Source organism: Aethalodelphis obliquidens, unplaced genomic scaffold (genome assembly GCF_003676395.1).
Source record: "Aethalodelphis obliquidens isolate GAN/ISIS:26980383/991018 unplaced genomic scaffold, ASM367639v1 scaffold5, whole genome shotgun sequence".
Classification (NCBI taxonomy): domain Eukaryota; kingdom Metazoa; phylum Chordata; class Mammalia; order Artiodactyla; family Delphinidae; genus Aethalodelphis; species Aethalodelphis obliquidens.
In genome coordinates this window covers 21,008,302-21,020,680 of record NW_020837949.1, presented here as the reverse complement: position 1 = coordinate 21,020,680, position 12,379 = coordinate 21,008,302, and the positions used below count along the sequence as shown (strand labels likewise).

The 12,379-nt window shown below is 48.7% G+C and overlaps 1 protein-coding gene across 1 annotated transcript in view; it reads right to left on the bottom strand.

Annotated features, from left to right (window-relative positions):
* Nucleotides 1–1,091: 1,091 nt before the first annotated feature.
* Nucleotides 1,092–12,379, bottom strand: part of PODXL (podocalyxin like) — a 42,319-nt gene continuing 31,031 nt past the window's right edge. Inside the window, exons 2-8 of the mRNA XM_027101901.1 lie at nt 10,693–11,343; nt 9,523–9,743; nt 9,130–9,216; nt 7,064–7,211; nt 6,783–6,844; nt 6,344–6,511; nt 1,092–5,250 (exon numbers count right to left, since the gene is read on the bottom strand). Of these exons, the coding sequence (XP_026957702.1) occupies nt 5,053–5,250; nt 6,344–6,511; nt 6,783–6,844; nt 7,064–7,211; nt 9,130–9,216; nt 9,523–9,743; nt 10,693–11,343 (1,535 nt within the window). The 3' untranslated portion in view covers nt 1,092–5,052. The remainder of the gene's footprint in view (nt 5,251–6,343; nt 6,512–6,782; nt 6,845–7,063; nt 7,212–9,129; nt 9,217–9,522; nt 9,744–10,692; nt 11,344–12,379) is intronic.

The following is a 12,379-nucleotide window of genomic DNA, read 5'->3' as shown; positions in this document are numbered from 1 at the left end:
TCGAGCATGGCCAGAGGCCTGCCTGAGTTCCTGGTACTTGTACTCCTTTCTGTATCCTTGGCATACTCTTGAAGTTAACCTCAAAATACCTCTGGCCCACCCTTAAGGATGTTAACTGCTTTCAGAACTGCTGTATAAAAGGAAAATCATATTGTAACAGTAGTTGCATTCTATAAACGTACTTTGTTGTTAATGGAACTCGAGCATTAATGTGGTGTTGAGAACAGAACGTAGGACTCAAGAGGGAAAAGATGTAGATTCAAGGCCTAGCAGTACCATTTAGGTAGCTGTGTGATCTCAGAGAGAATCCTTAATCTCTGTGCCCAATTTCCCTATTGGTAGAGTGGTGACAATTCCTAAATAAGATGTGTAAAAATGTTTTGTGAACTGTAAGATGCCAGGCAAGAAGAGACTGTTGTATACCAACTATGAATGTGGACCAGATTCACCTGACGGTTTCCCTTCTGCAGGTCGGGAATGATAAAGTTTTCTTCTTGCGGTGCAGAAACATGTCAATAGATAATACCACCCCAGGAGATGAAGAGAATCAGAATCGTCTTTGAGCAATTCCTTTCTTGAACCTCCTTCGTCTTCACTATGTCTGTAGGTAAGGGACACGCAGAGGCTTCTTCTGACAAGTAAACAGATCCTTTTATTGGCATAACAGGGCCAGAACAGAATCGTTTACTTTTTGTATTTTTATTTGCCTTGTCTTTACACCAGTGTTTTCATACCTGATCAGGGTTCAGCAGCGCCCTTGGGATCTTTGGTGGTGGGTGAGTCACAATTTTATCTGAGGCAAAAGTACAGGGAAGGAAGAGGGTAAAGCATTGGTAAAACTGTTGTGAGGGAAAATGAGGCCCTTTCAGTTACGATCACTAGAGCAGCCTGAGATAATCTGGAGAACTTGTGGATCCCCTTTTTCCTTTCAGCTTTCGTCCTTCTCTTTTTGTGTCTGGACCTGCATAGTTAAGAGGCATAACTAAGAGCAGAGGTTGCTGCACTGTGTCCTCAGGGGCTTCAATGATGAGCCTCGTGCACAAGTGAAGAATGGAAGCCAATCAGAGCAAAATACTAGGACTTGAACCAGCTTAGACAAAAGCACTTTAATTGACAGTATACAATTTTCCAAAATATATTTTTGTAAGAAAACGGCAATAATTAAGTACAGTCTTTACAAACAAGTTTCTCAGTAAATTCCAGTGTAGTTTAGACCCCTGTCCACTAAGACACATGCTCCCCCAGCCTCCTGGGCAAACTGTTTAACATTCACTAATTTTAAAAAAGACCCAGAGCAAATAGTAATCCCCTCCTTTCACTCAGTGTTGGGTTTTCACCAAACCTGAGTGAATCAGCTAATGACAGTGATGAAAGACATTGCTTTACTTTTGCCCCCCTGCCTTCCCCCTGTCTTGTTCCCTTTGATCCTTAGTCCTACTCAGAAGATCTATATGTAAAAGCTCATTCAAAACTTATTTCTTAGCAGAAAAGAATTGTTCATTTAAGTCTTAGACCTAAATAACTCAGAAGTACAGAAGACCAGTAAGGTTCCTATTTTTGTCTTCATGCTCTCCCTAGCCTTGCTGCAGATTCCAGAAGGGAATTCTGTCTTTCTAGCATTCTGGTGCCTGCCCTTAATTAGCAGTCCTTAATTTGTTGATTCTTCCTGAGGCACACAGCACTGGACGGTCTTCCAACCCAGGTTTTAAGCCTGTTTCTGTCACTAAATGTGATTTTGGCCGTCACTTTATTTTTCTGGGCTTCAGGCTCTTTTTCTGTTTTTTTTTTTTAAAAAAAGATTGGACTGGGTTCTAAAACCCCTCTCCCTATGACTAGAGAGTCACTTTCCAACCAGTGCGTATTGACTCCAACCCTTACTGTAACATGCTGGGACTTTACGGAGAGGGGATGAGGATCATATTTAAAAATAAAAATGCCCAATCTGCAAGACAGACGCTGTGTCATCAGCCTGTCTTATATTTCATTTTTCATCAAAGAATAACAGAAATTTATTTCCAGTAAAATAGACATTTACATTCCTGTTTAGAGAAAAAAAAAGCCTTCTCTCTTAGCTAACAAATGTTTTTTCAAAGTATATTCGCTCAGAGCAGTGCAGGGTGGATTAACATTTGGCTGTTGTATTTACATTATCAAAAAATACGTATATGTATATCAGCTTGAACTTGTTTTCCAAAGTTTCTCCAGTATATTATCTAAAAGATAAAGCTCAAGAAGTGGTTTAAATAAAACTTTCTGCTAGCTTTCCTTATCAAGAGGAGAAAGAAGAATCTTGTGTCTAGACTAGATTAAACCTGTGTTTTGTCCTACGATGCAAAGAATATTCTGTACCCCATTCATAAGCATTGCTGTGTCTCTCCCCACTCACATAACAGTGTGCTTCTCACTGGACTTTGTCCAGTCATCAGATTCATGGCTTCTGGTCTTTTATGAAGTTTAGGGAAACCAGTGTGCCACTGAGATAGAGTTTATAATCTCTCTCTGGTGTAACTTGTTTCAAGTCATGCTGAGTTCCTGGTTCTCTTCTCTTCTTCTCAGCCCCAGAATCTGAATTACCAGATAGCATCAGAACCCAGTAAAGATGTGGGAAGAAGATGACCTTTACAGATACATGGCGATAACAGTCTTTGATATAGATGTCTAGCTAGTGTCAAGAGCAAGCCAAAGCAAGTTGCCCTAAAAGGCTGGAGCAATACAATTTGGATGCATCAAAAGAAGGAACCTTTGAACCAGCCCAAAGCTTTTCAAGGTTCTCTCTGGACAGAGCCACATTTATTCCTTTTGACCAAGCATAATTTTTACTCTCTGGTCCTTGCCAGTCACCATCTGTCTCCCCAAGAGGCCTGGGGGTTGTGGCTTTTGATTGGTTTGCAGAGACATATTTGCTCTCTCTGTCTAAACCTAGCTGCTGGAATGTGACCCAGAATCAGCAAAGGAGCAATCTAGTCTGGCCTCTCCCACAGTGGCCACAATAGAATGGGTAGAAAGAACCAAATGCTGGGTAGGAAAGAAGCAAACAGATCTTTTCCCAGTGAAACAGTATTTCTTCTATTTTCTCTCAAACTGGTATTCTCCATCCTGCCAACCTCCAAATAGTAGAGAATCAGCAAATACTTTAGGACCCTTGTTAGCTTAGCATCTTTCTATCTCTTGGGAAACTCACGGGTCCTACTTGAACCTCTGGCCTTCCTTTTCTCCTAGGTATCAAATGGCTAAAGGCTATGAAAAGGGAATTAGGCAGCAAAGGAAGGACATAGATCTTCCTCTTGAGATCCTCTCCTTTAAAAAAAATAACCTATCCCAAACCAGATAGCCTATTTTATCAGAACTGTTGCAGCTTAGACTGCCCCTAGGTTCTAGGGGTCTGGCTTTTTGCCCTGAAGTGACCATTTTCATTCTCCTAAGTATCTTCCTAGTAGGTTCCAGGGAATTTATGGCCAGGAACAATAGAGAACATGGGCAGAGTTCAAAATTCCACACAGGATTCCTTCTTCTCAGAAAATCAGATGAAACCTCACTATGCCCAGTCCTCAGTTGCAGTCTACGTAGCAGCTACCTGCTGAGCTCCCTCAAAACCCCTCCACTGGGCAATGGTCAGCATTTTGTTTCCCTGAGATGCCACCAGAACCTACAGGAGCGCTGGGCAGCCAGCCTCACTAGGAATACAGAGGAGGGGACACAGCAAGACCTAACTAGCTCCGTGCCCCGACAGTGAGAGGTCGCTGGGACTAGAAGGCCAGGACCCCCGGCTGCCCCTTATGCACCTTGCAGTGCACCATGCATCTAGGCCTTTCTTGCCCTGTGCACAGAAGAATGGAATCTAACTGAAAATGTCTCAACGATGTGAGCTTTGGCCTTTGGCAGCAGAGTTCTGGATTAAAAAACAAAGAAGACAAAACTCTCAGCAACCTGCAAAGCCCCTGAATTTCCTATGATATGGCAAGTGAAGCCTATCCTTCCTGCTGTTTCAATCGATTGTCTATTCAGACACCTCTCTGCTGACTGGGCACCAGGAAGCTCTGTCCTAAAGCTGCTCTTTCACACTGGATCTCGGGGATGACCGAGCTGGGGTCTTCACCCCATCGCATCGGCTGGGCAGTGACAACGAAATAGGAACACCTGGCCTTCAATAGCTGCTGCAGACCTTAGTCCCCGGTGGGAATGGGAGACCAAAGCAGCACTCGGGGAGTCTATTCAAGGAGTGCCTTGGAGGTGGGCCGGGACCCACCCTGGGAGGAAAGGCTTCCCTTTCTCTCTTTACCTGTAGATGGACCCATGTGCAGACCTGTTCATACTGGGAGCCCTGTGTGCTGTGTTAGTCCCAATCTCATAAGCACATGCCAGGAAACTAGACTCCAGGGGCCCTGGGACAGAGTGGAAGTGAAAACTGAGTGAAGGGAGCGGGGAGAACAAAGAGGACAGGAACACTGGCAGACAAGGCTGGCGTAGGAGACAGACAGAAAACGGGACCTATCCTTTCAAGTAATCAGATCCCACTGCGACAGGGTCTGGCCCTGCTTTCCCCTCCATCCCATCCACTGACTGGCAGCTTCGTCCCCCCTGCCCAGGGCAGCTCTGGAGGGAGGGCATAGGTGATCACGGCAGCGTGGCATGGTGGCAATGGGCCTGCACTGAATGAAGGATCTCTGTTTTCATCCTGACTCTGTCACCCAGTGGCTGTGTGACCTTGACTTTACCTTCTTTAGGCCTCAGTCATCTCATCTGTGAAATGAAGGGATTCTATTAGATGGTCTCTAAAGTCCCCTGGATGGCTCTCTCCTGATCTCCCAGCAGCACTGAGCTCAGGCACTAGTGGGTTATTTTACAAGAGGATTCTACACAGAATGTGATTTGTTCAGCTTGAAAAGGGAAAAATTAAGGCCTGTGGGGATTGGGGGGAGGGAACCCTCCGAGTCTGCTCTCCCTCCCCAGTCTTTCCCTCGAAGGGGAAGGATTTTCCTCCCCTGTCCACATGGCACTTGAGGCGCTTGGGCTGGAGCTCTGTGCACCGTCGGAGGCCGCCAGCAGACCTGATTAGAGGTGTGTGTCTTCCTCCTCCTCTAGGTCATCCTTGGTCAGGTTGTCCAGGGGGACGATCCAGCTGTCCCCCAGCTCCCCATTAAGGCTGACCACCTTTTTCTCCTGCATCTCTGATGAGGTCTCCATCACTTCCAGGGTTGGATTGTCGTGGTAACCATTCTCCACCGTCTGTAGCTCCTCTGTTAGTCGTTGCTAGAGTAAGGGAGATGACCCAAGAAAAAGGGGTAATTTTTGAGGGCTGTTAGCCTTGCTGTAGCCTTAATATTACACCCGTACCCCTATAATCCAGGAACCCCGATTTGGCTAAGGTGAACAACGGGTGGTCCTGGAGGCCTTCCTGACTACTGGCCTGCCTCGGGGCTAGTCTGAGATAAGAACTTGCCCCACATCCTAAAATGCCCAGCTCGCTTCACCTTTGCCCTGGTGGCAAATCCATGACATCAGTGGAGATGGACTTTGTCCTCCAGAGTCCTCCAATCCTCTTTCCTCCATTCCTTCCCCACCAAACCTTCCTCTCCAGGACCCTCCTCACCCTGCTGCATTGAACTGGAACCAACTGTAAGAAAATGACTTTCCTCTGGCCGAGTGACTGAGGACCTCTCCTCTAAGCCTGAGCAAGATGGGTACAGCACAGCTTCTAGCTATCTCTGCTGCAGATGGGAACTATCTAGAGATAGTACTTTCTCTCCATTTTTACCTAAGATACAACCTAGGTGGCACAAGACAGTCCCCCAGGAAGCTTTTAACAAATATACTGATCCAGAAATTCTGTTTCAGTTGGTATGTGAGGAAGCTAAGCATGGGTATTTTTTTTTTTCTAAAACTCTCCACAGTGTGCAGCCGGGGTTGAGAACCATGGGTCAGGGTGGAACCGTAATGAGGGAATTCTATTAAGGTAAATGAAAGAACCTCTGGTTAGATAGGTATGCCTCAGCCCATTTATAGCAATGGATCCTCAGAGCAACTCTGCAAGGCGGATATTATGCCCACTATGCAGATGAGAAACCTGACGCTCAGAGATTATGACTTGGCTCAAGGTCACCCAGATAATGGGAGGCAGAGCTAGGGCTTAACCCAAGTCTTCCTGACTCCAAAGCCCATGCTCTTCCCTTTCACCACGCTGCCTCTTTAATTTTCCAGACAAGTTTCCACTTCCTATAAGGGATGACCTCTGCCTATCAGAAAGGGCCCATGGCCCCCTCGCTTTTCTCTAATATGGGAATAACGGGGTGAGAGTCATCCAGCGAACTGGACTGCTTCCCGGCTAGTGGAATGAAGTCCTCACCTGGTCCTTCCTCTGGGAGAGGCGCTGGTGGCAGCAGCCATAAAGGGCCGCGACCAGGAGCAAGAAGGATGCCATGCAGACGATAGTGATGATGAGGGGCATGCTGAACCGGTCCTCGGTCTCTTCTGGTGGTCCTTGACCCTCAAACTGCATGTCATTGACTCCCACCTGGCCAGGAAGGAGAAAGTTACGTGGCAGAAAACAGGTTCTGGGTCACCCTCTCTCAGAACTTCCATTCACTTATGAGCTCTTCCACTTGGGGTTTGGGGGGGAACCCATTCTACCGCCCTGCTGTCCCCTCTTATCCTCCTATCTTCTAGATGCTTGCAAATCAGAGGTTCCTCGACAATGAGAGACAGTGGACCCGGGGAACCGTGGACTTCCAAGGGACAGGCTCCTGACCCAGTCTGTCCCAGCACATGGGGGGGCATCCACTTACCTCTTTTAGGTCATCCCATTTGTCTTTCAGCAATTCATAAACGTCCGTGGGAAAGAGTTTTGCTGAGGGGGAGACGGAGAGATGCCGCTTCAGTGGTCTAGCTCAGGGTGACGTGGCAAGGGACAAAGGAGGACATCCTGAATCTCAGTCCCCTGAGTGGTGTCTCTCTCGGGTGGCCAGGGGTTGACAACTGACCCATCCTTGTGCTCTTGCACCTCCTGCCCCATTCCCACCCCACACAGGCCTCAACCCCCACCCCCCACCGCCCGCCCTCAACTCACTGCAGATAGTGATTTGCTTGATCGCCACTGCCTGGATTTCTGGAACAGGTGCCAGCTGTATATGGCACTGATCTTGCGCTGGGTTGAAGGAGGCTTTTGCTGCTCGGCACAAAAGTGTGATCAGTTTGTCGTTCAAAGCGGTCGCATTCTGTTGTGGAGAGACCGCAGGTAATTCCTCAGGGATCGTGACAGCGGCCTAGGCTTGTGGAGCCACCCTTTGAAGCTAAGGTCAGGAGAACACTGTTGCCGGCTGTGAACTTACTCCCTTCTCCAGCCACAGCTGGTGCCATTCCCAGGCCTGCCAGGAGTGGTGAGTTATGTGCTGTCCTCCTGGGCCAGCCCCTGCCTTCTCTGCCTCACGTGGAGCTCTCCCCCTAGTCTCCTTATCCTGTTTATCTCGTCGTGGTGGAGCAATACCATTCGCCCTAGTGCCGCTTTCTCCCTCAGAGCTCCTTAAGGATCACGACCTCCTGTCCCCCATCATCGCTCTCCCCAGAAGGACCTGAGGAGGCACTGCCAGTGGGGAAGAGGCCAGTCCTCTCTGAACCTACCATTTGCCAGCCCTTGATGCTGAGTTCAAAGACCTCAGGAGGGGAAGCCCTGGCTCTCAGCTCAAGGTTATCCGTCCCAAAGTCGAAACACATGTGCCCGTTCCCTAGGCTAAGACCCTGAAACCATAAACAGGCTGACGGGAGAAAGGCGAGGCCATCACTGCACAGGGGAAATTGGGAGTATCTTCAAGATGCACGAGGACGTCTTAGACGGGAGTCTTCTGTATTTCTCAGCAGAAAGAGTGTGGCTGGCTGGCTTTAGGGCTGAGGGTGAGGAAGCAAAGTGTGGGCAGCTTTTACCCAGCCCGGCCACATCATCCAGAGACACCCCAAACTGATGTGTCTCTGACCAGAGTTTGGAATAGGGGTACGGAGATGAAGAAAAGGACTCCATCTGGCTTGTCCCACAAACCATCCCTTGGGTTTCTACCTGGAATTTCCTTAGGCTTGCCAATTCCCCAACCTGCTACCAGGTAAAGATCCAGGGCTTTCCTCTTTCCATTCACAGCAAAGGAAAAGAACGCTTCTTACCACCAAACACGCCCCTGCCAAGTTTCAGCCAAAAAGAGAGCCGAAGGAAAGGCCGAGCAAGCATCAGTGTGATTCTTACCTTGTCCAATAAGCCCTACCCTAGGGGAACACTGCTCCCTTTTAAAACTCTAGCTTTTCTATAGTTCACTTGGAAAATTCCAGCAAAATGGACACCCAAAAGGAAACAACTGCAGAAAATAGGTGGTATAAAAGTACTGTAAACCCAAGTTTTCCATCCTATTCTAGTTCCCAGAGGTGTTTGCCAAAATAGCCACTGACCAGGAGAGGGCAGCAGTGAGCTATCCATCACCAGCCCTCACTCAGGCCTCAGCTACTGACTAAGCTCTGCGGCAGACATCCCCAGACTAAAGCCCTTAATCCTAGGGAGACTGGCAGTCTGAAGGCAGTGGACACACTGCTACACATGCAAACTTACTCACACACGTGCTGACGCCACCTCCCCCAAACAATACACAAACAACTCCCCCTGAAGGGAAGGACAACTGTCGGGCAACAGCTCCCCTAGGTTAGAGGGTGGCCATCAGATAACACATGGACCAGGAAATATAAAACCACAGACTATTAGAACAGGGAGAGTTAGGCAGACTAAGCCTGTCATTTTCAACTGAGGCCTCTGAAGCCCAAAGAGATCGACTTAAAGTCACATCCTGAACTAGAAGCAAACAGGAACCAGGATTGGGGTCGCCAGACTCTCAGAAGTGAAAGCCCAGATTTCTGGCCCTGCAGCAGCCCTGAGGGCGGGGCTTCCCTTAGAGAAGCCTGAGCCTGGCTCTGACCCTCCATAAGATGGGAAGGGACCATGTCCTGTCCTACTAGGAAAAAACAAGAGCCGGAAAATGAAAACATCTCTCTGCTCCTTTCTGGAAGGAACACTTCATTCCCTTCCACCTTCCGTGACCCTGCTGCTAAACCGCATTTTGGGGATGTAGATCAGAGCGGGGCTCAGGTGAGCAAGGTACTCACACAGATGTTGGTTTTCGAGACATCAGTTTTCGAGACGTTCAGGACGAGCATCTTCTCATTCAGCTTTTCGGGAGGATCGCACTGTATCTGGAAGAAGCCACTGGGATTAAGGGTCAGGCTGAGCCTGACAAGGTCTTGTCTTTGCCTTCTCCCTCCCTCCCTTGGGTGGGTGACACCAAATAAGGAGTTGCAGGCAAGCTGGGAGTGTGGCCGGCTGGAGTTGGAGAGCCAGGTGTGTTACTGGCTATCCTGCTGTCTACGCCAGAGTCCAGCAAAGCCAGAGAGGGTGAGTGAACGATGGCAGCTCCTCACAGCACCCCCAGGTGCCCTGAGGAGGGAAGAGTAGAAATGCTCTTCCTGGAGTCCCTTCTCTCCGACTCTGGGCTCTCTCACCTGTCCCACACCTGCTGGAATTACTGAGGTGGGAGAAGGGATACTGGAGCCTTGGAGGACAGTTGACTCCAAATGAGTGTTGGTGCTTGTGGGTCCCCTGGCAGGAGATGTGGTCCCAGGTCCCGATGAAGAGCCTGTAGGCTGCAGAGCCTCAGAGGTGCCAGTGACAGCTGGTGTCTTGCTGGAGGTGTGTTGAGTTCCTTGTGAGGTAACCCATGGTGCTATAATTGGGAAAACAAAGTTTATGAGAAAAGGGGAGTGGTACCTTTAACACAAAAAGATAGGCTTTTTTGTTCCTAGTTTTCTGAGGTTCTTTGGTCTTATCCCCCCACCTAGACCACAACCAGAAGGAGGCAGGCTATGGGGAGGCAGAGGCAGGCAGATGAAGTCAATTCGCATAACCTATTACAGGATGAGCAGATTGGATGAGCCAGTGTAGGAACCCGACAGAAGAAGTATCAACAGCAGTGACAATGCCAGCAGCAAAGCTAACGTTAACTGAGTACTTACTCCCTGTGAGGCTCCTTCCTAAGTGCTTCAAAGGTACTTTATTTTTCAATCCTCACAACTCTATGCGGAAGGTACTGTAATTATCCCTATTCTATAAACAAGGAAACTGAGTCTCAGAGGAACTCGATGAATCGCCCAACATCACACGCTAACAAGTGGCAGAGCAGGGATTGGCATCCTGGTGTATCCAACTCAGAGCACTGGCTCTTTCGCAGGAGGCAACCGGAGGCGACCGTGCTCTTGTGGTGTGGCTATCTAGTTCTTCACCACACACCCAAATTACCTGTGGGGCTGGGGGGTGGAGGTTTCCTCAAAACGCAGATGCTCAGGTTCACGCCTAGAAATTCTGATTCAATAGATCTGACCTGGGTCATGATCTTGAGGCTCACGATCCATCAGTGAGTTTTGAAATTAATTTACTGGGTTAAGACCAGCACTTAAGAAAAAAAAAAGTAAATGCTCCACTAGGCAGGTCAAAACCCTGAGCTCTCACCAGAACACACAGCTCTGCCGGCCGCTGCTCATCATGAAATGGGAAACCAACTGGCTGGGTGAAGGTGGCGCATATTCATGAATATGAATATGCATGAATCGCTGGAGATACAGAACATAAGCATTTGAAAGCTTCTTTTTGCTTGAAAAAAGAAAGGCATTACTTACTTAGTGTGGTCAGTGTCCCCTGCATCGTGAAGGTGGGACCCGCCATTGTGCCTAAACTTGTAGCTGCTGTAATTTTGTTTGGTCCCTCGGAGCTCCCTGCAGGCTCTGAAGTCACAGGGACCAAAGTCACAGGGACGGTGCTAGGCCGGTGAGTGCTTGCCGGGGTGGGCACGGAAGGAAGAGCAGGCGTGATGACTGAGGTGTTACCCGGATTTGGAAGGTCAGAGGCTGCCTGATTTCCTTCCTTAGTGATCACACTGCTTGTGGTCACACTGTGGCTACTCTGAGTTCCAGATTTAGCTGAACTGCTTTTAATTCCACTCTGGCTGCTTGTGGTTTCAGGCTTTGTCGAGACAGTGGTTGGTGTGGTTGTAGAATCCTTTGAGTCTTTAGTAGTTATAGCAGGGCTGCCCGTGGCTGGTTTCTCATCTTTGCCACTGGCTGCTGCAGTTGTGCTTTGCTGGGCTGAGGTTGGCACTGCCCTTGAGGTGTTAGGCGTTGTGGCTGTGCTTCCCTTGGTCTCCAGTGCAGTCACAGTTTTGTTAGTGGATGGTGGGACTGTGCTTTGTTTGACTGTGTCTTGAACACTGGATGGTGGAAGTGTGTCTGGTTTGCTTTCTTCGGCAGCTGTTGGACCACTAGGCTTGACTTCTGTTTACAAAGACAACACAGAATCAACTAAGGTATTAGCTGGAAGTCTTTCTCTCCCCATTTCTCCAACTCTTCCCCAGGATCCAGAGGCTTTGCTCCCATCCCTGCCATTTGTTTTGGCTGAAGGGTCTGGGTCCTTGATGTGCCCAGATTTTTCTGGGGTTCAAGAAGCCTCTAAGAGGGAGACTGAGAGGGAAGCAGAGGAAGTCCAGGGAAATTCCGCTCAAGAGAAAGACTAAGCAGCTAGTCCCGCTGCGTGTGGGAGCCTGCACTGAATGCTCTGCTCTCCCATCCGGCCCCAGGCACTCGCCCTTCAAGGTTTTCCCTACCCCAGCAGAGAACCATCATCACCTCCTTCTCCCAGACCCATGAGCTTGCAGAAGACTCAACAGACTCACACGTACTGGAGTGCCCTGTTCTCAGCATGGCAAGAGGAACGTGCCTCTGTTCCCCTGGACATGCATCTAGAAGGAGAAACTGGTAAAGTGAAATTACACAAATTACCATTTAAGTACAACTGTGAGACGCATTGAGGGAGAAAAGTACACAGTGCTCTGACTGTGTCTAGCACGGGAGCTCAAACCTTGTCAAGGGGTCAGGGAGGGAAGGCCTTTTATTGATTGATTGAAGGAACCATTAAGTGACAGGTTCGGGCCCTGGGATACAAGGGTAAGACACATGTAATCCACACCCTCAGGGAGCTTACATTCTAGTGTGAGAGACAGAGATTAAACAATAGACAGACAACTCAATGCCAAATTCTGGTGACTCTACGGAGGAAATGAAGAAGGAAATGATACAGAGAACAGGGGGAGAGGGCTGTTAGAGAGAGAGGTAAGGAAGGACTTCTCAGAGATGACCACTTAGCTAAGACTTGAAGGACAATGAGGTGAGAGCTGTGTGAAGAATGTGAGGAAAAGTGTGCCAGGAAGAAGGAGAGAACCTGCAAGTCCCCAAAGGAGGGACAAGCGCTCAGAGAAGACAAGTCTGAGAGCAGTTCAGTGAGTGAGGGGGGGAAGGCGCAGGGCTCAGAAAA